At 49.5% G+C, this 24,211-nt stretch overlaps 1 protein-coding gene across 1 annotated transcript in view; it reads right to left on the bottom strand.

Moving 5' to 3' along the window:
- Nucleotides 1-308: 308 nt before the first annotated feature.
- Nucleotides 309-24,211, bottom strand: part of TIMP4 (TIMP metallopeptidase inhibitor 4) — a 57,493-nt gene continuing 33,590 nt past the window's right edge. The window contains exons 2-5 of the mRNA XM_068254998.1: nt 13,372-13,457; nt 9,276-9,390; nt 2,022-2,149; nt 309-1,406 (exon numbers count right to left, since the gene is read on the bottom strand). Coding sequence (XP_068111099.1) covers nt 1,224-1,406; nt 2,022-2,149; nt 9,276-9,390; nt 13,372-13,457 — 512 coding nt within the window. The 3' untranslated portion in view covers nt 309-1,223. The remainder of the gene's footprint in view (nt 1,407-2,021; nt 2,150-9,275; nt 9,391-13,371; nt 13,458-24,211) is intronic.

Here is a 24,211-nt window from a genome sequence, read left to right on the forward strand (position 1 = left end):
AGAATACTCTTGGGTTTTTTTTTTTACTGTTGTCTCTGTCCACATTGAGAAGGTTTGGCATCACTTTCTGCCCCATGGAGCTGCAGTATCATAACATTTATAATATAAGTTCTAGTGGTCCCGTGGACAGGAAACGAGCGGGAGAAACCCACACTTCTGCCCGATGGGGATGCAGATGGTACCGACACACCAAACAGGCTGTACTTCCCGTTCCATGCAATCCACAACTCAGATACAGTTGTCCAGTCTTAGACTTCAGCAGAGGAACTTGTACGCATTAAAAAAATAAGTCTTGAAACCATTATAACTCAGTTACAGTTGATTTTAATTATTACACCATTACAAAATGTAATTAAATTCCATATTTATCAAGATATTTTATTATAACGATTGTAATCATATAATGCAAATCAGATGACTTTTATGACCTGAATGTATAGAAAACTTAACATTTCCTGAAAAGAGCAGAAATACTGAAAGCCTAGCACCCCGTAACTGATGCCTCCATCCCAGGAAGACACCATTCACTGGATGACTACTTCACTCGGGTATAGAGCAGCGTTATCTGCCCAAGTCCTCAGCCCCACACGCACCAAGAGAAGTCTGGCAGTGGCCAAAACCAAGCACCCGCAACTGATGCCTCCATCTCAGGAAGACACCATTAGACGGGACCCTTCACTGGATGGCTACATCTCTCTGGTATAGAGCGGTGTCTGCCCCACTCACCTCATGAGAAGTCTGGCATTGGCCACTCACCGTTATATTATACTCTATGGAGAGTGAGCTTCCAACCCTTGGCCGTGTAACCATCGTGCTGGTGGTGAAGGACGTAGCTAGGAACTAAACTTTGGGCATTACAAAAGAAATAGAAATTACTCAACTTTCGGAGTTTCTTTACCGGGAAGTTGTTTATCTGGTTGCACAGGAAGGCCTTTATCACCAGTTCTGGTCATGTTTCAGCCATGTTTTTTGATGTTACTATTCAGGATTTCTCGCTTCCAGGTGACCCCAGAGATGTGAGGAACCAATGAAGGATTCTATTCACTGCTAACCATAAAAAGTCACATCAGTTTTGGTTGGACTTTCCCTGTAAGAAGATCCCTAAAGCTCTATCGAGTCAGCAATGACAAATATGTATACGTTTTGCACAGTTCATTGTGTAGCTTGATCCCTTGAATCATAGTAAGCGATCCACCCAATTCATCGGTTTCCGCAGTGAGCCTCTAGGGATGTCCCTCGTGAATTGGTTGCTTGGCATCTGGAGAAGATTGCCAAGAACAAGATCCGTCTTTTCCCGGGACACACGCGCTGTTGTCTTCAAGCCATTGGTCCCCATTGTCCCAGTCACCCCAGAAGCATGTATCGCTGTAGTGGTTATCACATTGTTCCCCAGAACACATCCTAATCTAGGAAGAAAACATAGGCAATCATCAAACCAGCTTATTTTATCTCCCAACCTTCAAATTAAAATGCACTTCGTTTATCTTTATTGATTAATAATGATTTTTAGAATCTTGCTTGGAATAAGATCAGGATCTTGCTGTGTCACTGGGAATTATCTGACAGAATCACTATCCTGGTCTTATAGGAGGCTGGTGGCCTTTTTATCTGAGCAGCTCAGACTTGCCCCAGCTGGTGGCACTCATTGTTACAATGAACGTATTGCAGACAATAAATGCTTGTCCCTCTCTCATTATTGCCCATGTAGTTATATTACTTGCTTTTGTCCCATGGTAATGTCATCTGTGTAAACATCACAAGTCCCCCGAGCTGAGATCCTCCTTCGATTCTGCCCTGCCCCCCTCACATAGAGATTTTCCACCAAATTCAACCAGACTTTGATCTATAAACTGCACAAAATGCATCAAAAGCCAATTTCAAAATGATTGAATCTACCAGAATTCAATCTGAAAAATGTACGTGTGTATGGCCAGCTTTACAGTCAGTGAATGCTGCACAGAGAAGCTCTCTGCTGTTTGTTTGAGGTCACTTGATCATCCCAGTAGTGTGGAAACACTTACTTTGCAGTACTCGCACCCCTTCTTGTACGTTCCGTCAGTCAGACTCTTCTTCTGGAAGCTGGTCACCTCATACCATGGTTTATGGAGGCCACACAGACCGATCGTGACTTTGTTATTATAGAGATATCCTGATAGAAAGAAATAGGAATTTAGTTTCAAGAGTCTTTATTAAGCAAGACACAGAACATTTATATCATGCTTTTCTCCTGGCAGACACAAAGCGCCAGAGCTGCAGCCACTAGGGGGCGCTCTATAGGCAGTAGCAGTGTTAGGCCAGAGCTGCAGCCAGTAGGGGGCGCTCTATAGGCAGTAGCAGTGTTAGGCTAGAGCTGCAGCCATTAGGGGGCACTCTATAGGCAGTAGCAGTAGGAGTCTTGACCAAGGTCTCTTCACTGAATAGGTGCTGGCTTACTGAACAGGAAAAGCTGAGATTTGATCCCAGGTCTCCTGTATCAGAGGCAGAGCCCACCACCACATTTTGGGGTTTTCATAAGCTGTAAGCCATGAATCATCAGAATAATAACTAATAGAGGCTTGGAATATCTCGCTTTGCCGGTAATGAGTCTATTTCATATATTACTTTCACCTTTTAAAGGGAATCTAAAGTGAAAATAAAATCATGATATAATGAATTGTATGTGTAGTGCAGGTAAGAAATGGACCATTAGTAGCAAAGATATGAGTCTCATATTGTTTCCAGTACAGGAAGAGTTAAGAAACGTCACTTGTTATCTGTGCAAAAGAGCTTCTCTGAGCTCTCCGACTAATTTAGTTACAGAGCAGTGCTATTTTTTGAAGCACTTGCACACCAAAGAAACAGTGACAGGCAGCTTCAGAGAAGGTTTTACTGCAGGGAAGTGAAAAGGGTCATTAGCGCTGCTCTGTTTCATAGTTTAAAATGCAGAGTGTAAATTGCAAATATGACAATATGAAGCGCTATATAACTGAAAGTAAAAAATGAAGACCCTTTTCTTTGCTACTAATGTTCTATTAATCTGTCTGTATTACACATACAATTCATTACATCATAAGGTTTTTTTTTGTTTTTTTTTTTTTTGTTGCTTTACATTTTTCACATTTCAGCGCTCCTCCCTTTCTTTTTCTTTCGCCAATAACATTATCACTACTAATCACAACACAATGGGCTATACCTTGTTATTTTCACCACCAATTAGGCTTTCTTTGGGCGATGCATTATTCTAAGAATTATTTTATACCAAATGCATTTTAATAGGAAATATACAGAAAAAATAGAAGGAAAAAATCATTTTTTCCCTCAGTTTTCAGCCATTATCGTTTTAAAATAATACGTGCTACCGTCAGTGGCGTAGCTAAGGAGCTGTGGGCCCTGGTGCGGGTTTTACATGGGCCCCCCAAGAACTTTATACATAGCAATTGATACAGCGCACCAAAACTTGCCAAGGACAACCACAGTATCAGAGGTGCAAGAAGGGGATTGGGAACAGTGTGTTAAGGATTACTACTATTCAAAGCATCTATAGAAGTGATTATTACCAGCACAGGACCAATAGAGAGCTAATACTGTGATAGAGGGTGGACCCTTCGGGGCCCCTCTGGCCCAAGGGCCCCGGTGCGGTCGCTACCTCTGCACCCCCTATTGCTACGCCCCTGGCTACCGTAATTAAAACCCATGTATGTTATTTGCCCATTTGTCCCGGTTATTACACTGATTAAATGATGTCCCTATCACAATGTATGGCCACAGTATTTTATTTGGAAATAAAGGTGTATTTTTTTCAATTTTGTGTCAATAATTACAAGCACTTTTTTGCAAATAAACAAAAAAAAAAAACAGTAATATACACTCTTGACAGAAGTATTAAAAAAGTTTAGTCCCTAAGTGAACTATTTGCACCATTTTTTTAAATGTCACTATTTTTAATTAACCAGTTGAAGACCACAGGCTTAAACCCCCCTAATGACCAGGTGATTTTTTACAATTCCACACTTCGCAGCTTTAACTGTTAATTGCACGGCCGTACAACTTACCACCCCAATGAATTTTGCCTCCTTTTCTTTCCACCAACAGAGCTTCCTGTTGGTGGCATCTGATCGCTGCTGCGAGTTTTTTTTTTTTAATTAATTTAAATATATATTTCTTTAAATTAAAATATGCTATTTTTTTTATTTTTATCTCCACCCCCCACCCCCCCCCAGATCCAATCAGCGTGATCCCTCTCATAGGCCTCAGGCCTTTCCCTGGGACAGCTCAGTGACAGAGCTGACCCCCGTACAGTGCAGTGCTAGATCGCAGCGCTGTACAAAAGAAAATCACTGGTTTGTGTCTCCCTAACAGCCTGCCAGCTCCGATCGGGGCTGGCAGGCTGTCTTCTATGCCCCTCTGCATCCCTCTGCAGTGAATGGGCACTCGCGCAGCGCTCGTTCCCTGCAAATCTAGCGATGAGCAAGAGGGCGCACCAGCGCGCCCTGGAGGAATTAGGAAGCCACTCTGCGGCCACCATCCTGCATTAGGGGGTCGCAGAGTGATTAAACGTTTTATTTGGGTAACTATGAGAGGGAAGGTAAGATGTTAATCAATGCTATTTTAAATGTATTTAAAATAGCATTGAGGTTTTAAGGTGTAATTTTACTTTTTGGCCACTAGATGCCCCCCCACACTTTATTTTGATTCTACTTTAGATGGCATACACACGTTACAGGAAGTAACACATGCAATACAATACATTGATTTTTGTCAGTGCACGCCAGTATCTCATTGATGCCTGTAGTCATTGATATCTGGCACATAGTTCAGTGAATGGGAAGTGTGTTCCCGTCCACTGATCTGTATACTAATGGATTGCGATGAGAACAGCATGCAGGAGCCAACGGGAGCGCGCACAGGAGCGCACACAGCATCGGTTGACTAATATCTATGTCCCTGGGGCTTCAGATGCAGGACGTAGATATACCTCCCCGCGGCGGCGGTAACTAGTTACGTTGAATTACTGAAATTAATGGACTTTTTCACGATATTCTATTTTTTTGAGTTTCACCTGTAAGTCTTCACAATATATACGTTACATCTCCTTCCCATTATGTAACCTTATTTTATGAACTAGATGGAGTAGCTGTTTAGATTTAAGCCTAGTAGCTAACCTGCTTGTCAGGTTTGTTAAACTGTGTATGTGGAATTTGGCCGGAGCCCATTTATACATTCTCTCAGCTTGTCAGATAGAATTCTATACATTTGCATTTTGTCAGCTTTTATTGTTTTTTTGCTATAGGTGCTTGGCGCCACCTGGTGTTCTAAATATGAATTTCATGTCACAGAAAAGAAAACAATAGAAAATGTAAAATCCCAGATGAGTTTATATGGGAGATAGAGATGAGAAAATCTTTTAAGACTCATTCTGCTGACAATCTGCCCAATCTGTTATATCAGTCTGACCCTCTGACAAAATCAGTGCTTCTCAATATACTATAAGATAGGACCTCTTGGAAGCCATCTTGTCTCTGTCCCATCCTTATCAGCAGCCATCTTGTCTCTGAGGATGACCTGTCCTTATCAGCAGCCATCTTGTCTCTGAGGATGACCTGTCCTTATCAGCAGCCATCTTGTCTCTGAGGATGTCCTGTCCTTATCAGCAACCATCTTGTCTCTGAGGATGTCCTGTCCTTATCAGCAGCCATCTTGTCTCTGAGGATGTCCTGTCCTTATCAGCAGCCATCTTGTCTCTGAGGATGTCCTGTCCTTATCAGCAACCATCTTGTCTCTGAGGATGTCCTGTCCTTATCAGCAGCCATCTTGTCTCTGAGGATGTCCTGTCCTTATCAGCAGCCATCTTGTCTCTGAGGATGACCTGTCCTTATCAGCAGCCATCTTGTCTCTGAGGATGTCCCACCCTTATCAGCAGCCATCTTGTCTCTGGGGATGTCCTGTCCTTATCAGCAGCCATCTTGTCTCTGAGGATGTCCTGTCCTTATCAGCAGCCATCTTGTCTCTGAGGATGTCCTGTCCTTATCAGCAGCCATCTTGTCTCTGAGGATGACCTGTCCTTATCAGCAGCCATCTTGTCTCTGAGGATGTCCCATCCTTATCAGCAGCCATCTTGTCTCTGAGGATGTCCTGTCCTTATCAGCAGTAGAGTTGGGCCGAACGGTTCGCCTGCGAACGGTTCCATGCGAACTTCCGTGGTTCGCGTTCGCGTCCCGCAGGCGAACCTTTGCGGAAGTTCGGTTCGCCCCATAATGCACATGGAGGGTCAACTTTGACCCTCTACATCACAGTCAGCAGGCCCAGTGTAGCCAATTAGGCTACACTAGCCCCTGGAGCCCCACCCCCCCTTATATAAGGCAGGCAGCGGCGGCCATTACGGTCACTCGTGTGCTGCCTGCGTTAGTGAGAGTAGGGCGAGCTGCTGCAGACTGTCTCTCAGGGAAAGATTAGTTAGGCTTAACTTGTTCCTGTCTGGCTGCATACCTGTGCTGTGAACCCACCACTGCATACCTGTGCTGTGAACCCACCACTGCATACCTGTTCTGTGAACCCACCACTGCATACCTGTTCAGTGAACCCGCCACTGCATACCTGTTCTGTTCAGTGAACCCGCCACTGCATACCTGTTCTGTTCAGTGGACCCGCCACTGCATACCTGTTCTGTTCAGTGGACCCGCCACTGTATACCTGTTCAGTGAACCCGCCACTGCATACCTGTTGTGTTCAGTGGACCCGCCACTGCATACCTGTTCTGTGAACCCGCCACTGTATACCTGTTCTATTCAGTGGACCCGCCACTGTATACCTGTTCATTGAACCCACCACTGCATACCTGTGCTGTGAACCCACCACTGCATACCTGTTCTGTGAACCCACCACTGCATACCTGTTCTGTTTAGTGAACCCGCCACTGCATACCTGTTCTGTTCAGTGGACCCGCCACTGTATACCTGTTCAGTGAACCCGCCACTGCATACCTGTTGTGTTCAGTGGACCCGCCACTGCATACCTGTTCTGTGAACCCGCCACTGTATACCTGTTCTGTTTAGTGAACTCGCCACTGCATACCTGTTCTGTTCAGTGGACCCGCCACTGTATACCTGTTCAGTGAACCCGCCACTGCATACCTGTTGTGTTCAGTGAACCTGCCACTGCATACCTGTTCTGTTCAGTGGACCCGCCACTGCATACCTGTTCTGTGAACCCGCCACTGTATATCTGTTCTGACTACCTGGCCTTAAGTGTGGATGTAGACACTGCTGTGAACAGCGATGACGAACCCTTGAACTACTGGGTGCGCAGGCTTGACCTGTGGCCAGAGCTGTCCCAATTTGCCATCCAACTTCTCTCCTGCCCTGCCGCAAGCGTCCTGTCAGAAAGGACCTTCAGCGCAGCTGGAGGCATTGTCACAGAGAAGAGAAGTCGCCTAAGTCACAAAAGTGTTAAGTACCTCACCTTTATCAAAATGAATGAGGCATGGATCCCGGAGGGCTGCTGCCCGCCCCAAGACTAAGTCAGTCCCCGCACACACAGCATCTCTGCCTGCACGCCGTGTGACTGGCTGCCTAGCCTGCCCCAAGAAGACTAAGTCGCTCCCAGTCCCTCCACACAGCATGTCTGCCTGCAGGCCGCTTGACTACCTTCTCCGCCACCACCAACAGGGTCCGGGACTCCAGGCGGATTGCTGAATTTTTTAGGCCGCTGCTAGCAGCGGCCGCTGTAATAATTTTTCTGGTGCGTGTACATGACTGCCTAATTTTTCTGGCTGCACTGCGGGCAGCTGCAACAACAAAAGAAAAGGCATGTACATGCGCCCATTCCCCTTCGTGATCATTACCTTGCCGTGGTGAAGGGGCTTGCGTATCACAATGAAGCAATGACCGGCGCCTAGATGAGTGTCTCGGGGGGCACACCCACGATAATAAGGTCGTTGCCTCATTGTTGTCAGATGAAATTTGATCAGCTGGACAGTCACTGTTCTGTCATTCAGCTACATCAGCCAGGTGACCATATGGGCTGTAAAGCCACCAAAACCTGCACTCTCGCCATGGTGCGCACCAGTCCAGCACGGCCGTCACTACACAAACAGCTGTTTGCGGTGCGTTACACGATGAGTTTGGTGTGTCAGTGTGAAGCAGTACCTTAATTACACTACCTGATTGATGTATACACATGCAAGATGTTTTAAAGCACTTTAGGCCTGTCATTTAGCATTCAATGTGATTTCTGCCCTTAAAACGCTGCTTTGCGTCAAATCCAGATTTTTCCCGGGGACTTTTGGCATGTATCCCACTCCGCCATCCCCCCCTCCAGGTGTTAGACCCCTTGAAACATCTTTTCCATCACTTTTGTGGCCAGCATAATTATTTTTTTTTTCAAAGTTCGCATCCCCATTGAAGTCTATTGCGGTTCGCGAACTTTTCCGCGAACCGAACATTCCGCGGAAGTTCGCGAACCCGGTTCGCGAACCGAAAATCGGAGGTTCGGCCCAACTCTAATCAGCAGCCATCTTGTCTCTGAGGATGACCTGTCCTTCTCAGTAGCCATCTTGTCTCTGAGGATGACCTGTCCTTCTCAGCAGCCATCTTGTCTCTGAGGATGACCTGTCTTTATCCGCAGCCATCTTGTTGCTGCCAGTGAAAAGATGGGGCCATGATGGCAGCCACCACACACAGAGCTTCTCTCATTCCGCTCATTTTTTCATTATTTCTTTCTTTTCTCTGCTCGGTTTTCTTCCCCTCCCCTCCTCTTCTTTCGCTCCCCCGTGACTCCCACATTGTCTGCCTCAGGATTCCACATGGCCAAGCTGGCCATCCCGTCACAGCCGCTCCACTTGCACCGCTAGTCTCCTCCCTCACCCCAATCCATTCCCTGCATAAGAGGCCTCAGACAAGGCCCACACACGTGCTGCCAGCAAGAGCTCCACCGGGGGGCTACTGTGCACCACTGCAAGGTCCACAATAGGTGGCAAGGACTGTTTATCTGCCATGCCCACTACGACCTATTCATATTACACCAGGTCTGAGGGTTTTTTTAAGCTGCAGTAAAAAGCTTATCTGAGCATGCAGACAACAGAGAGCTTCCTATTTTGGATAAGAGCAGGACAAATGGAATCCCCCCCCCCCCCCTTAACCCTATATAATAATCTTGGCCACAGGAGAAGACCTGCAGGAGCATGCAAGCATGGCAAGACTCCAGGCAGGTGGAGAGGATAGAATAGACAGCCACACACCAGCTACAATGCTGCAACATTTACCTGAATCATATACAGCAATGGAAGGAAGGCCTCTTACCTGTCAGTAAGTATTCCACCTTCCTCTCATAATCTAAATCCACGCCACACATGGAAGATTCCTCAGGGGTGAATACGTCATGTACCGCAGTTATCTTGTCCCAACCTTTGAACATCTGCAATCAACAAGCAGAGACAATAAACATTATCACTGGGAAATGAAAAACGTAATGTTCGTTTTCTTGTAGAAGTAAAGTGAGGCGATTTCACCACATTGGGCTTGTGGAGCTGAGGGGCTTCTCACACAGGGGCTTGCAAAGCTGAGGGGCTTCTCACACAGGGGCTTGTGGAGCTGAGGGGCTTCTCATACATGGGCTTGCTGAGCTGAGGGGCTTCTCACACAGGGGCTTGCTGAGCTGAGGGGCTTTTCACACAGGAGCTTGCTGAGCTGATGGGCTTCTCACACAGGAGCTTGCGGAGCTGAGGGGCTTCTCACACAGGGGCTTGCGGGGCTGAGGGGCTTCTCACACAGGGGCTTGCTGAGCTGAGGGGCTTCTCACACAGGGGCTTGCGGAGCTGAGGGGCTTTTCACACGGGGGCTTGTGGAGCTGAGGGGCTTTTCACACGGGGGCTTGTGGAGCTGAGGGGCTTCTCACACAGGGGCTTGCGGAGCTGAGGGGCTTCTCACACAGGAGCTTGCGGAGCTGAGGGGCTTCTCACACAGGGGCTTGCGGAGCTGAGGGGCTTCTCACACAGGGGCTTGCGGAGCTGAGGGGCTTTTCACACGGGGGCTTGTGGAGCTGAGGGGCTTTTCACACAGGGGCTTGTGGAGCTGAGGGGCTTCTCACACAGGGGCTTGTGGAGCTGAGGGGCTTCTCACACAGGGACTTGTGGACCTGAGGGGCTTTTCACACAGGGACTTGTGGAGCTGAGGGGCTTCTCACACAGGGGCTTGCGGAGCTGAGGGGCTTCTCACACAGGGGCTTGTGGAGCTGAGGGGCTTCTCACACAGGGACTTGTGGACCTGAGGGGCTTTTCACACAGGGACTTGTGGAGCTGAGGGGCTTCTCACACAGGGGCTTGTGGAGCTGAGGGGCCTTTCACACCGGTGTGGTGCATTGCGGCGATTTACTGCACTGCTAATGCTGGGCAATGAAAGTCTATAGGAAAGTTCACGTTACCTGCGCGGAAGCGCTCGATCTGACGCGGGTCCATATTACCGCGTATCTGTGTCGCCCGGCGTTCGGACCGGAAGTCACGTTACTCTATGGCGACGCGGGGATTTAAAAATGTTGGCGGCGGTGTGACGACGTTACCGGAGCAGCAAATCACCCCAACACCTCCACACTGATCAGGAAGGCGGCACAATGGCCCGGGCCCAGGAAGGCGGCACAATGGCCCGGGCCCAGGAAGGAAAATGTTGATAGTTTCCACTATTTATTCAGATCACATGTTGTTATTGTAAGATCAGTTGTAAGATCGTGTGATACAAATGTTGTTGTGATGTTGTATGAATGAATATGTATCATATATATATATAATCGTATGTCTATTATAGTCAATCTGTATATTATAGTCTGGTACTTTTCCATTAAGAAGTGATAGAATATTGAACTGGACAGTTCAGTAACAGAAGGCTTCTGTCTCTCTCAGTGTGAGGCAGGGCAGGTTCAGGTATATTTGGAACCACCGAGAGCCACACAGTAGTAGAGGGAAGCATTGTTATGTTTCCATGACTTGGTAAATTACGTAATGGTCAACGTATATTTGGACTACATGCTGAAGAACTGCACTGTTTGCCTCAGCACTATGAACTGCTCAAGGGTAGTGCTAAATGGTATATAAGACTGGAGACCAGGGCCGGATTTCTGGCAAGGCCACATAGGCCATGGCCTAGGGCACCAGAAATTTAGGGGCGGCTCAGTGAGGGGCAGTAAAGCTGTTTTATGCAGCCATCCCTATCTACAAAGACAGCTTTATCCTTTGAACTCTCTGTCCTGTACTTGTGTCATCCCTGCAAGACCTGTAAGCTCTATCCTGCAGGTACACATCAGCCTAACTCTCATGGTGACACAATGGGTCCATCATCAATGACATGGCAAACATAACATAAAAGTTCTTAAAGGATACCCGAACTGAAATGTGACATAATGAGATAGACATGTGTATGTACAGTGCCTAGCACACAAATAACTATGCTGTGTTCCTTTTTTTCTTTCTCTGCCTGAAAGAGTTAAATATCAGGTATGTAAGTGGATGACTCAGTCCTGACTCAGACAGGAAGTTACTACAGTGTGACCCTCGCTAATAAGAAATTCCCATTTTTATCTCTTTCTTGCTCTCAGAAACCATTTTCCGCTAGGAAAGTGTTTTATAGTTGGAAATTCTCATCAGTGAGGGTCACACTGCAGTCACTTCCTGTCTGAGTCAGGACTGAGTCAGCCACTTACATACCTGATATTTAACTCTTTCAGACAGAGAAAAAAAAAGGAACACAGCCTAGTTATTTGTGTGCTAGGCACTGTACATACCCATGTCTATCTCATTATGTCACATGTCACCTCGGGGATCCTTTAAGGAAAACACAACTAATAATCTATACACGTATTACTAAGATAGTTATTGTCTGCGACACCAATGATGGAAAGTAAGGAGAATCCTCATTGGGGCACACAGAGACAACAACCATACAGACAGTATAGTTGGCCTTGGGCGGTAAGAAGTACAAATCCGGCCCTGCTAGAGACCACAGGCATTCAGTAGAGCTTCAGCCATGGGTAACCGAGCCGCCTGGTCCTGGGATCCGGATATCTCTGTATAAGCTCCAGACTGAAAACCAGGGGCTCTCCAGTCCATGGGGCACAGACGATGCAATATCTGCTAAATGTATACATACCTCCCAACTTTTCGAGATCAGAAAGAGGGACACTTAAGCCGCACCCCTGCTACACCTCTAACCACGCCCCTGACACACCCCTAATCATGCACACTATAAATATTTTATGAGAAAATTATGATGTTTTATAATTCAAACCACACTGGTCCTTTCTATCCTGGGTCATTTTTCCTTCATAGTAACATTATAAAATTAGTAATATATCAATTTAAAGGATGGGAATAAAGTTTAGAGTCAGTTAAACACATTTTTCAGTAGATATATTTACATAGATATATATGTACATCAGCCCTGAAAGAGGGACAAATGAGGAGGAAAGAGGGACAGACGAGACGGACAGGGCTCCCAAAGAGGGACAGTTGTGAGCTATGTGTATATGCATACCTCCCAACTTATTGAGATTAGAAAAAGGGACACTTAAGCCACTCCCCTGCCACACCCCTGACCACGCCCTCACCACGCCTCTAGTCACGCATACCATAAAGATTTCATAAGAAAAATATGTTGTTTTATAATTCATACTACACTGGTCCTTTCTATCCTGGTTCATTTTCCTTCATAGTAACATTTTAAAATTAGTAATATATCAATTTAAAGGATGGGAATAAAGTTTAGAGTCAATCAAACACATATTTTAGTAGAGAAATATATATATTTACATAGAAAGAGGGACCAAGTCCTGAAAGAGGGACAAATGAGGGTGAAAAAGGGACAGAGGGCCAAGGCTCCCAAAAAGGGACTGTCCCTCCGAAAAAGGGACAGTTGGGAGCTATGTGTACAGGTATATGCATTCATTTGATATGTTTCCGATTTTCCATTAATTCACTATTTATTGTTAACCAGTCCATGTATTAGCAATATTCTTTAAATAAATCAAAGCCTGAGAACGGAATATATTTGTATGCCTAATTGGGAACCCGAGCAGACTCAGTGAGTATCGGTATCTTGGTGATTAGGTAATACAGATCGGTTGTGTCTGGCATTGAGCAGCTGCCCTGGGTGATGGGACCGCAGAGCTGTGTGTGAGGACAATGCTGAGCAGAGCAGGATCATCCACCAGGCAACCTAGGCAGGTGCTTGGGGCCTAGCGGGTGTCAAGGGCTCCCTGCCACTTCCTCTGACCTCTCTTACTTCAGCTTACCAGAAGGGCCCCAAATCTACTCCCTTGCCCAGGGCCCTATTGCATCTGATGATATCTGGGGGTCTGCATAGAAGGATTACGTTGTTGGGACACATATCGCAGTTAGTATCGCAGTGTTACCTCCATCATTTCGATCCCGTATTGGATTTCTCCATCGATGCTGTCTGAATTGTGAACCGTTCTGTTGATGGCTTTTGCGCGGATCACTAAAGAGAAGGGAATAATAATAAAACATGTTAATAATACATATATATCATGCCACGGGTATAATGACATCACAATGACATCACAAGAACACGTCTGTACGTTTCCACGTCCATCTTTAGCTATTCCGCCATGTCACTGGCCGGCTGGGCGTGTCGTTATCAGACCGATGTCCCCCAGCCGCACAGGGCAACGCCGCTACACAGCTGGCATAAGTCATGGTAAAATTATACCGCCAATTAGTGAATGAGCCCCAATTTCACCCTGTCCTATAGAAAGACCGATCATTTGTGCTGTGTGATAACTTGTGAAAGGGACATGGAGACTGCCATATTCTACACCGGTTGCCTGGCTGTCCTGCTGATCCTCTGTCTCTAATACCTTTAGCCCCTGAACAAGCATGCAGCAGATCAGGTGCTCCGACTGAGGTGTGACTGGATTAGCTGCATGCTTGTTTCTGGTGAGATTCAGACACTACTGCAGCCAAAGAGACCAGCTATTAAATTCCAATCGCTTAGTATTGACTGTTTCTACATCGTGCAGAAAGGTCAAACCAGTTCACAACCAGACAACCCAAGTAGGCCAGAGTTCCTGAACGCCTGAACCTGTCCCCTCGCGGGTCTCTGTCTTCCTGTGTCACCTGACCAGCATTATGTGCGATGGACAGAAAGCACAAGCCTATAGTGTATTCCGTGTTCAAGATATAACCCTCCACCATTCCACAGAGGTGGTTCCCACAAGACACCACCGGTGCTGGGCCACTCCCCCAATGTGCCCGCATTCATCCTGGCGCCCTCTTATGGCCGGAGGTGGGATTGATTGCTTATGGGGGATTACAAGCTCCTCCCCTTCCCAACAATTGCTTCTTGGTTTTTCCCCCAAATCAGACCCTCGTCCGACCCTCATCCTGAAATGCCGATAACATGACCGGCGCTATCGGCTGAGCATGCATGACCTCCGAGGAATGCTGAACATGTCTAATCTGTTTTCCAGCCTTATTGCCAAGACTTGCGTCACTTTACCTGCCGGGAATTAAGAGGAGATTGGAATGTCTGACAAGATTTTTCTTCCAAAGACTTATTTACTGAAAAATGGGCCTGCTAGTTTTATACTTCGATATTTACCAATATATCTGCTGCTGCCTCTTTATACCCCTCCTCGTCCGTATACAGACTTATTACTGTGAAACAGGCAGAGGCGTAGCTATGGGTGGGCCAGGGGGGACATGTGTCCCCGGGCGCAGCACTTTGAGGGCACTCAGCACACCCGTTGCTCCCCCACATAAATGAAAGGTGGCTCGCTGGCTGCCCGAAGTGCCTCTGCTTCTCCTCCTCCCTCCGCAGAGGAGCGCAGAAGTGTTAGCAGCAGAAAAAAGGTTATTTAAAGGGGGCATATCTGGCTATCTAAATGGGGGAAACAGAGGGCACATCTGGCTTTCTGAAAGGGTAAGGCGGCACATATGGCTAATTTAATAACATTTGGCTCCACCCATGACTATGACCACATTCTGATGAGTGGCCACACCCATTTTGTTCCGGGAGGGGGGCGCAAAAACTGTCTTTGTCTCCGGGCACTGAAAACCCTAGCTACGCCTCTGGAAACAGGCCCGCTAAACTCTGATATTTACCAATATATCTGCTGCTGCCTTTTTATTCCCCTCCTCGTCTGGCAAAGAGGCGTCAGATATGGAGATATTTCCTGATCATTACTAGTAAATAACATGAAGAATGTTTAGAAAGCAATGACCCTGCGTACTCGCAGCTAGTCATTACAGTTCAACTCAGCTCCTCGCCGGGCGTTTGCTGGCATCGCAGGTGTGTTTATTACTTCCGTGTTACTCCAGGCAGGATTAGAAATAAGTATGAAATACAGGTAACCATGCAAATCTCCACTGTCCTGAAACTGAGCCAATCCAAACCGGTGTCTGCTGGTTAATAATCAGCTCACTGATCAGTAGCTGCTGGGTTTGTTGGACTCAAGATTCGGGTTAGTGTAATTAATAATATAATTATTAATCCTGTAATTCCCCTGTGACGCTGTGTCCTCCTGTCCTTGTGTCCGTGCAAAATTGAGGAAATCCTGCCACAACCATGACTTCCTGGGGTACAAGACCAAGTTGCAGACGTACCATACTGCCCTTGCTGATAGCAAATACTTCACTGGTCTGATCACCACTACCCAAGCCTCCAACCCACGTTGTCTTTTTGCCACCTTCAATGTCCTACTCAGCCCCACCCCCAACCTCCACCCTCTCTGCCACTGACCTATCAAACTCTATCAAACTACTTTATCAACAAAATTACCACCATCCGGAGGGATATTTCTCTCCTCCACTCCATCGCTCCCGTCTCCTCCCGACACCCTTCTCCTGTTTCTTCGCACCCACACCTCCTTCACGCCTGTCGCAGTGGAGGAAGTCAACCAGATGTTGGCAACTTCACCTGCTACTTCCTGCCCCCTAGACCTGGTCCCATCCAACTCCCTCCACCCACACTTTCCTGATCTAGTCCCTGTCCTCACACCTGTTCAACCTCTCCTTCTCCACCAGCACCTTCCCCTCCGTATTCAAACAGGCCACTGTGCTTCCCCTGCACCTTCACTAATCACTGCCATCCAACTACCACCCAATCTCCCTCTTCCCCTTTGCCATGAAAATCTTTGAATGCCTGGCCCACCAACGCTTATTTATTTATTGTGTTTATAAAGCGCCAACATATTACGCAATGCTTGAACCACTTCCTCAGTTTGAACTCCCTTCTCGATCCCCTGCAATCTGGTTTTCATCCAGCCCATTCTACAGAAAGAGCCCTCACCAAAGTGGTCAATGCCCTTGCCAAAGCCGAAGGTAAATACTCCATCCTGCTCCTCCTGGATCTCTTCTCTGCATTTGACACTGTCGACCACTCCCTCCTCCTCCACTCCCTGCAGCTAATGGGCATTCAGGACCTAGCCTTAGCCTGGATCTCCTCCTACCTCTCCAACCGCTCCTTCCCAACATCCTTCAATGGCTCCTCATCCACTCCTACACCCCTCTCAGTTGGTGTTCCTCAAGGTTCCGTCCTAGGACCACTACTGTTCTCACTCTATACTGCCTCAATTGGCAAAATCATCTCCTCCATGAGTTTCAATTACCACCTGTATGCCGACGACACCCAGATATATCTCCACACCCCAGATCTCTCCTCCTCCACCATGGGCAAAGTCTCCACCTGCCTCACATCCATTTCCTCCTGGATGACCGCCAGCTTCCTGAAGCTTAATTTAGACAAGACTGAGCTTCTGATATTCCCGCTCGCACAGCTGCACCCCTCCCAGATATACAATCACATATATACTATCACATCACATCACTATTGAAAATACTACCATCCGCCCTACCTCCCTGTGTTCAATCAGTGCAGAAGATTGCGTTTTTCATGGTTTGTTCGAGACAGGGGCTCCTCCTCCCTCCTGAGGGTTACATTGTGAGTCAGTCAGGTTCTCCCATGCATGATGGAAGACACAAAGTGATTATTCACAGATACTATTGAGGTAAACACAAGGCAGGAGAAGATCACCAGCCTGCCCTCACTCGGTTGTGTGAGATGTTCCTGAAGGTTGTCATACTCCAAATGACGGGATTGGTGAATTATTGGAACTCCCACCAAGGATGGGAGAATTGGGCTAATCAATGAACTCAGAGAGGCCAATATTACAAAAACAGTTTAATAAAAAGATTAGTAGTGGAGTGACCTCCAGAGAAGGACAACCACGAGATGTCCAATAAACTAGTAACCTGACTGTTGCCCTTCTTCAGAGGGAAGTCCTCCACTTATGCTTCCTGAAAACTGTTCTCAGCTGAGATAGGGCCAGAAGCGGGAGCTAGCGTAGTGCGGAGGGCCCGGCCATGATGAGGTAGCCGTCCTCCCCCGGGTAGCGCTAGGTAGCTGGGTTAGTGGGTAGTTGCCCAGGTCTGGTGGGGCAGGGCAGGGGTTAACTGGAGCAGGGGGCGGGCAGTGCAGCGCTGGGAGGCGTAGGCGGATTTTCCCGGGTCAGGCGGCGGATGCAGGGGGGCGGGCACTTCCGGCTTGGAGCAGCGTGATGGAAGAAGCTGCTTGCCGGACGCCCGCCTGTGTCCCTGTAACTATGGCGGAATTAGACTTGCTGGTGGCCAGGATCCGGGCAGAAGCGGCATCAAGGGGCCCCTCGTGGGTCCAGGTCCAGCTGGCGGCGATGGGAGCGGGCACAGCGGCGGAGGCTGCGGCGGCCAGCGAGCCACCCGCGGCTGCGGCACCCAGCGCTCCACCCGTGCAAGCAGGTGAGGGGAGAAGCGAGGAGAGGAGGCAGTCCAGGCCTCCGGAAAGACTCAGCCCAGAGCTCCATGCCGGACCCCGGCGCCGCTCAGGGAGCCCCCCCAGGGACCCTCCGCCTCCCCCTGCAAAACGTTTGTCTAAGGGCAAGGGGGCTGGCGGGAGGAATCCCAATCAACGGCAAGAGGCAGCAGGAGAGGGGCAATCCAGCGCGGCCAGCTCCTCACATTCCCAGCAGGCGAGAGGTGGTGCGGCCCTTAGTCCCCGCGCTGCGCGGCAGACTAAGCGAGCCCAACGGAAGGACTCCAATCCCACGGGTGCCGCCCTTCCCCCCGCGGCGGCGACCCATCAAGCGCACGGTGGAAGCAGGAGCTCCACCAGCAAGGGCAAGTCGGGAGGATCCAGCAGGCAGAAGGGCAAGTCGGGCAGAGGTGATCAGCGGCCACAGACTCAGCATGTACAGCACGGCAGGGGCCCCACAGCGGAAAACGGCTCTGACTCCGAGGTGGATTCCGCAGAGGATGGTGATGATGTCGCAGCGGGTGGATCCGGAGTGACGGCTGGCAGGGACATGCGTCCGGAGCAGCCAGGTGAGGCCAATCTAGCTGCGGTTAATGCCTTAGCCACTTTATTGTTGGGAATTTGTGGGGGAAGACAGGGTGGGGCTGGTAGCCTAGCAACGTCAGCGGAGTCGCAGTTAGCGCAGGTGCAGCCTTCACCTCCCATGCCGGCGGTGGCGTCGGGGTTGTTACCAATGGGAACCCCCCCTCTCACCGGTGGGGGCTTGGTCTTTGGCACCCCCGGGAGCGGCCCCTCATGTGGGGATGGTACAGGGAGGGGCGCAAGGGGTAGGTTTGGCCGTACAAGGGGTGGTTCAGGTGGCCCCACCCGCGGCGTTGGGTTTGAGCAGTGTCCAGGCGGAGGTGGCGGTGCAGACGGAAGGGGCAGCCAGCGGCTCTTCTGTTGATGGGGGGGCAGGCCAGGTGCGACTGGCTGATGCGTCGCATGCGGAACTGTATGTTTGTTTCAATGGCCTTCTCGGTTCTCATTTGAAGCAGGAAGTGAAGGAGCGAATCTGGAGGGGCGAATATATTGAGATATTTTCGCTCCTCCAGCTGGAGAAGTTCAATCTGGATAAGGGTAAGCCGGACGAGAAGAAGAGGGAGGAGGAACGGCGCTATAGATTGATACCCCGGACCTTCCAGAACTGGTTCCAGGCTTTTTCGATCCTGGCAAGCGTGACAGGGGAAAAGCAGCCTGAGCATTGCACAGCGCTGTTTGGTTACATGGACTCGATCGGGGAGGCCTACCGGTCGTACGGGGGGAATGCCTGGCTGCGGTACGACGAGCAGTTTAGACAGACGAAGGCGGTACGGCCGGAGATTCGGTGGGACCATAAGGATATCACCTTGTGGATGCGTTTGATGATCCCGGCAAGGGCCTCTCAGTCCTTTCCCGCGACTGCCGGAGGGTCGGCCCCAGCCGGCCAGCCGGCGACCCGTGGAAAGGGTACCTGTTGGCAATATAATGATGGAGCCTGTCGTTTTGGCCAGTCCTGCCGGTTCAAGCATGAGTGCTCCCATTGCGGAGGCTCACATGCGGCTTCCAGATGTTATAAGCAGCGAAGGGCGAAGTCGGGGGATTCTGCGCGAAAAAGGGACGACGCCAGTGAAGGGGGCGGAGATGGCACAGTTTCTAAGTAGGTATCCCGACCACGAGGCGGCAGAGTTCCTGAAGGCAGGTTTTGAGGAGGGGTTCTGGATTCCCAGTAGTTGTTCGTTGCAGTCGGTCCCCCCTTTTAGGAACTTGAAGTCCGCCTATGAGTTGCCGGGTGTCGTGGACAAGAAGTTGGCTAAGGAGGTGGCAGTGGGTCGATTGGCGGGCCCGTTCCCTTCTCGCCCTCTGGTTGATCTGATCGTGTCACCGCTGGGCGTGGTTCCTAAAAAAGAACCGGGATCGTTCCGCCTAATCCACCACTTGTCTTTTCCTCGCGGTTCATCTGTCAATGATGGATTGTCGGGTGACGATGCATCGGTGGTGTACACCTCATTCGATGCAGCTTTAAGTTGGGTCAGGCGGTTGGGTCAAGGGGCGTTACTGGCAAAAACTGATATCGAGTCAGCTTTTAGGTTACTGCCGGTTCATCCTTCAAGTTTCCGTTTGTTGGGTTGTTTTTGGAAAGGAGAGTACTTTGTGGATAGGTGTCTGCCCATGGGGTGCTCCATTTCCTGTGCTTATTTTGAGCGGTTTAGCACTTTTTTGGAATGGGTAGTGAAGGATAGGTCGAGCGTGCAGTCAATTATACACTACCTCGACGATTTTTTGTTCATGGGTGCAGCAGACTCTCCTGATTGTGCGTACGCATTGGCGACTATGCGGCACATATGTGAGCGCTTCGGGGTCCCACTCGCTGAAGAAAAGACGGAGGGCCCCGGCACGGCGTTAAAATTCTTGGGCATTACTATAGACACCGTTGCTATGGAATGCAGCTTGCCAGCTGATAAGGTGGTGAACCTCAAGAATTCTATTTCATTGGCAATCCGTTGCAGGAAGATGACTTTGAGGGAGGTGCAGTCTATGCTGGGCAAGTTGAATTTCGCCTGCAGAATCATGCCCATGGGGCGTATTTTCTGCAGGCGCCTGGCAATGGCGACCGCAGGAGTGCCAGCGCCACACCACCGGATTCGGTTAACTGCGGACATCAAGGCAGACCTACAGGTGTGGTTGATTTTCTTGACTAATTTCAATTGCAAGTCGCTGTGGATGCAAGACACGGTGAGCAATGCGGAGTTAGAGCTGTTTACTGATGCGGCGGGCTCCCATGGTTTCGGTGCCTTTTTCGCAGGCCAATGGTGCGCAGTTCCCTGGGACACATCCTGGGTGGAGGCGGGTTTTACGTCCAACCTGGTGCTGTTGGAGTTATTCCCCATAGTAGTGGCGGTACAGATTTGGGGAAGGCAGCTGGCCAACAAGCGGGTGAGGTTCAACTGCGACAACATGGGTGTGGTATTGGCAGTGAACAGCTGTTCGGCGTCTTCCCCCCGGTGATAAGTCTGATGCGGCAACTGGTGTTGGATTGTTTGCGGTTTAATATTTACTTGTTTGCTGTGCATTTACCTGGGGTCGACAATGTCATTGCTGATGCACTTTCTCGATTCCAGTGGGACAGATTCCGGGCTGCGGTTCCCACGGCGGAAGAACGTGGGGTTCCTTGCCCGTCCGCGGCGTGGAGGATTCCTTTCGAGCGGTATCCTGTATGATTGGGAGATCCATATCGGAGTCGTCAGCGGCAGCGTACACGTTAGTGTGGAATGCGTGGGACGCTTTGATGTTGCAAGCAGGAGGTTGTGCTTCGGATGAAGAACGGCTATGTTTGTTGCTGTATTTCTTGGGGAATAATTTTGTAGAGGGTATTTCGGCATCGGCAGTGGCTAAGAAGTTATCGGCTCTGGCTTTTTGGTTCAAGGTCAGGGGGCTCCTAGATGTAACTAAAGATTTCCGGGTGAGGCAGGCTCTTAGGGGTTACCGGTCTGGGGCGGTTCGCAGGGAGGCCAGGCGCCCGGTTACGTTTGAGTTGCTGGGTAGGCTGGTGGGGGTACTGCCGGGCTTATGCTCCTCCAGTTATGAGTGCGGTCTATTTCAGACCGCTTTCGTTCTGGCTTTTTTCGGGGCCTTTAGAATAGGGGAGCTAGTTAGCCGCAACAAAGCGGGAGTGGGAGGCATCCTTGCAGAACACATCTCCATCCAGGCTGATACGGTCGTCATTTATTTGCCACGCTCAAAAACCGACCAGGCGGGCAGGGGTCGGGCTATCACCCTGTTTCAGATTGGCGGCCCGTTATGCCCCCATTATAACGTCCAGAGTTTTGGGGCGGCCCGCCCCTCTCAGGCTCAGGTGTTTTTGGTGCACCGGGACGGCTCGGCTTTGTCTCGCTTTCAATTTGTAGCGTTGTTCCGAAAAGGTTTAGGCCAACTCGGCCTCCCTTTTCTGGAGTTTGCCTCCCACTCTTTCCGGATTGGTGCGGCTACGGAGGCGTCACGTTGGGGGTTGAGCGAGGGGGTCATAAAGCAGATCGGGCGCTGGGAGTCGGCCCGCTTCAAGTCATACATTAGGCCCCATTTAGTGTAGGGGGGGGGTTGGGGTAGCTGGGGTTTAGGGCAATTGCTGTTAGTTTGTTCTCTCTTGTTGCAGGTCCGCAGGTCATCGTTTGGATTGTGGGACACTCCTACGTTAGTAGGGGGGCGAGAAGGGCCGATGTGAGGCCCGAGGGCCGCCAGCTTGGCTTCCCTAGGGAGCAGGTACGTATCCGGTGGATAGGTTTCCCTGGGATGGTTTGGCCCGGCCTTTTGCCGGAACTTCACAAGTTGGCACGCATGGATAGAGCCCCCGACATCCTCGTGTTGCACGTTGGGGGGAACGATCTGGCGGCTAGATCCACCAGAATCGTTATAAAGGAGATCAAATTTGATTTTTTGAGGGTTCGGTCCCTGTTTCCCGAGACCATTGTAGTTTGGTCAGACATTGTGGCTCGGGAACATTGGAGGTTGGCTAACTCGGTCCAAAAGGTTAATAAAGCTAGGATAAAATTGAACAAAGAGGTGGCCAGGTTCTTTATCAGGAATGGGGGGTTGGCTATTCGTCATTTCGAACTGGAGGAGGACATTGGTTTGTTCCTTAGAAGGGACGGGGTGCATCTTAATGACATTGGGATGGACTTGTGGGCCCTAGGTATCGAAGAGGGGATACAAAGAGCTTTGAGGTTGGGGGCCTCAAGGTCATAAGGGGTCATGCCCTTTCGTGGTGGAGGGGTAAAAAGGGGCTCCGGAGGTCGGTTTCTTGGGAAAGAGATTTGTCGCGGGACAAATCCGGCGGTTTTAACGGAGTTAAGAGAGACGACTTTGGGGCATGCAGCTGTCCCCGAGCCGAGTTCCGCGGCGGGGGGCCGGTACAAGGCTGCATGTCACACGGGTGTTATGACAGACAGATTTTCGGTGCCTCCGGACCCCTTACCCCAGCTCTTTGTGAATGCTGTTTTGGTTATGATGGTTATTTGTTTGTTTTGGAACATTGTTAATTGGCTGAATAAAGAAAGGGGCTGCTATGGCCTTAAATTAGTCCAATGCCAAGTAGTCCGTGTCCATTATTTTAATAGGTTAAGAGGGGATGGAGAATGGGGAGTGGTGGTGGTTGGCGGTTTAAGGGGGGGTAGGCTTACCATTATCAAGATAGGGCCAGAAGCGGGAGCTAGCGTAGTGCGGAGGGCCCGGCCATGATGAGGTAGCCGTCCTCCCCCGGGTAGCGCTAGGTAGCTGGGTTAGTGGGTAGTTGCCCAGGTCTGGTGGGGCAGGGCAGGGGTTAACTGGAGCAGGGGGCGGGCAGTGCAGCGCTGGGAGGCGTAGGCGGATTTTCCCGGGTCAGGCGGCGGATGCAGGGGGGCGGGCACTTCCGGCTTGGAGCAGCGTGATGGAAGAAGCTCCCACCCTCCCTCCCTTATTTTCTGTTTTGTGTGGTATGTCTTTGTTTGTCATTGCAGCCGGAGGGGTAAAAAGGGGCTCCGGAGGTCGGTTTCTTGGGAAAGAGATTTGTCGCGGGACAAATCCGGCGGTTTTAACGGAGTTAAGAGAGACGACTTTGGGGCATGCAGCTGTCCCCGAGCCGAGTTCCGCGGCGGGGGGCCGGTACAAGGCTGCATGTCACACGGGTGTTATGACAGACAGATTTTCGGTGCCTCCGGACCCCTTACCCCAGCTCTTTGTGAATGCTGTTTTGGTTATGATGGTTATTTGTTTGTTTTGGAACATTGTTAATTGGCTGAATAAAGAAAGGGGCTGCTATGGCCTTAAATTAATCCAATGCCAAGTAGTCCGTGTCCATTATTTTAATAGGTTAAGAGGGGATGGAGAATGGGGAGTGGTGGTGGTTGGCGGTTTAAGGGGGGGTAGGCTTACCATTATCATGTTATAGATTGGCGTCTCCAAGTCCATAGATGAATGTGCTGTGTGTATAATGAAGGATTAGCTGGACAGAATGGAATAGGGTCTATATTTCGGATGTGATGTTCCAACCGTGCCGCAATCTGGCCAGAGTTTAGCCGTAGGGAAGGTTCATACGTTCCTCTGCTGGATTTCAGGCAGTTAATAGGTGACTGGACAGTGCCAGGCCTGAGACCGAGCATTGTACTGCTGTCACTTCTCCATGTGACACAGCTGGTGGATCAGGAGTCCCCCTGCCTCTGCCTGGATCCTGGAGGATTGTGCTCTGTCCTGTATCTGTCTTGTAGCTATGTATGTTGGAGAAGAATCAGCCAGACGAGACAAAAGAGAGCTGACAAGAAAAGACTAAATGTCACATCACTAATCACTCGCACAATAGTGCTGAGAAAAGGGCCTGGCCCAGACTTAATGAATTTCTCCGCAGGCCTCTTGTAAAGGATCTGACATGAATTCTCAGCCTTTTCAGAAATCCT

Source organism: Hyperolius riggenbachi, chromosome 9 (genome assembly GCF_040937935.1).
Source record: "Hyperolius riggenbachi isolate aHypRig1 chromosome 9, aHypRig1.pri, whole genome shotgun sequence".
In the NCBI taxonomy this organism is placed as follows: domain Eukaryota; kingdom Metazoa; phylum Chordata; class Amphibia; order Anura; family Hyperoliidae; genus Hyperolius; species Hyperolius riggenbachi.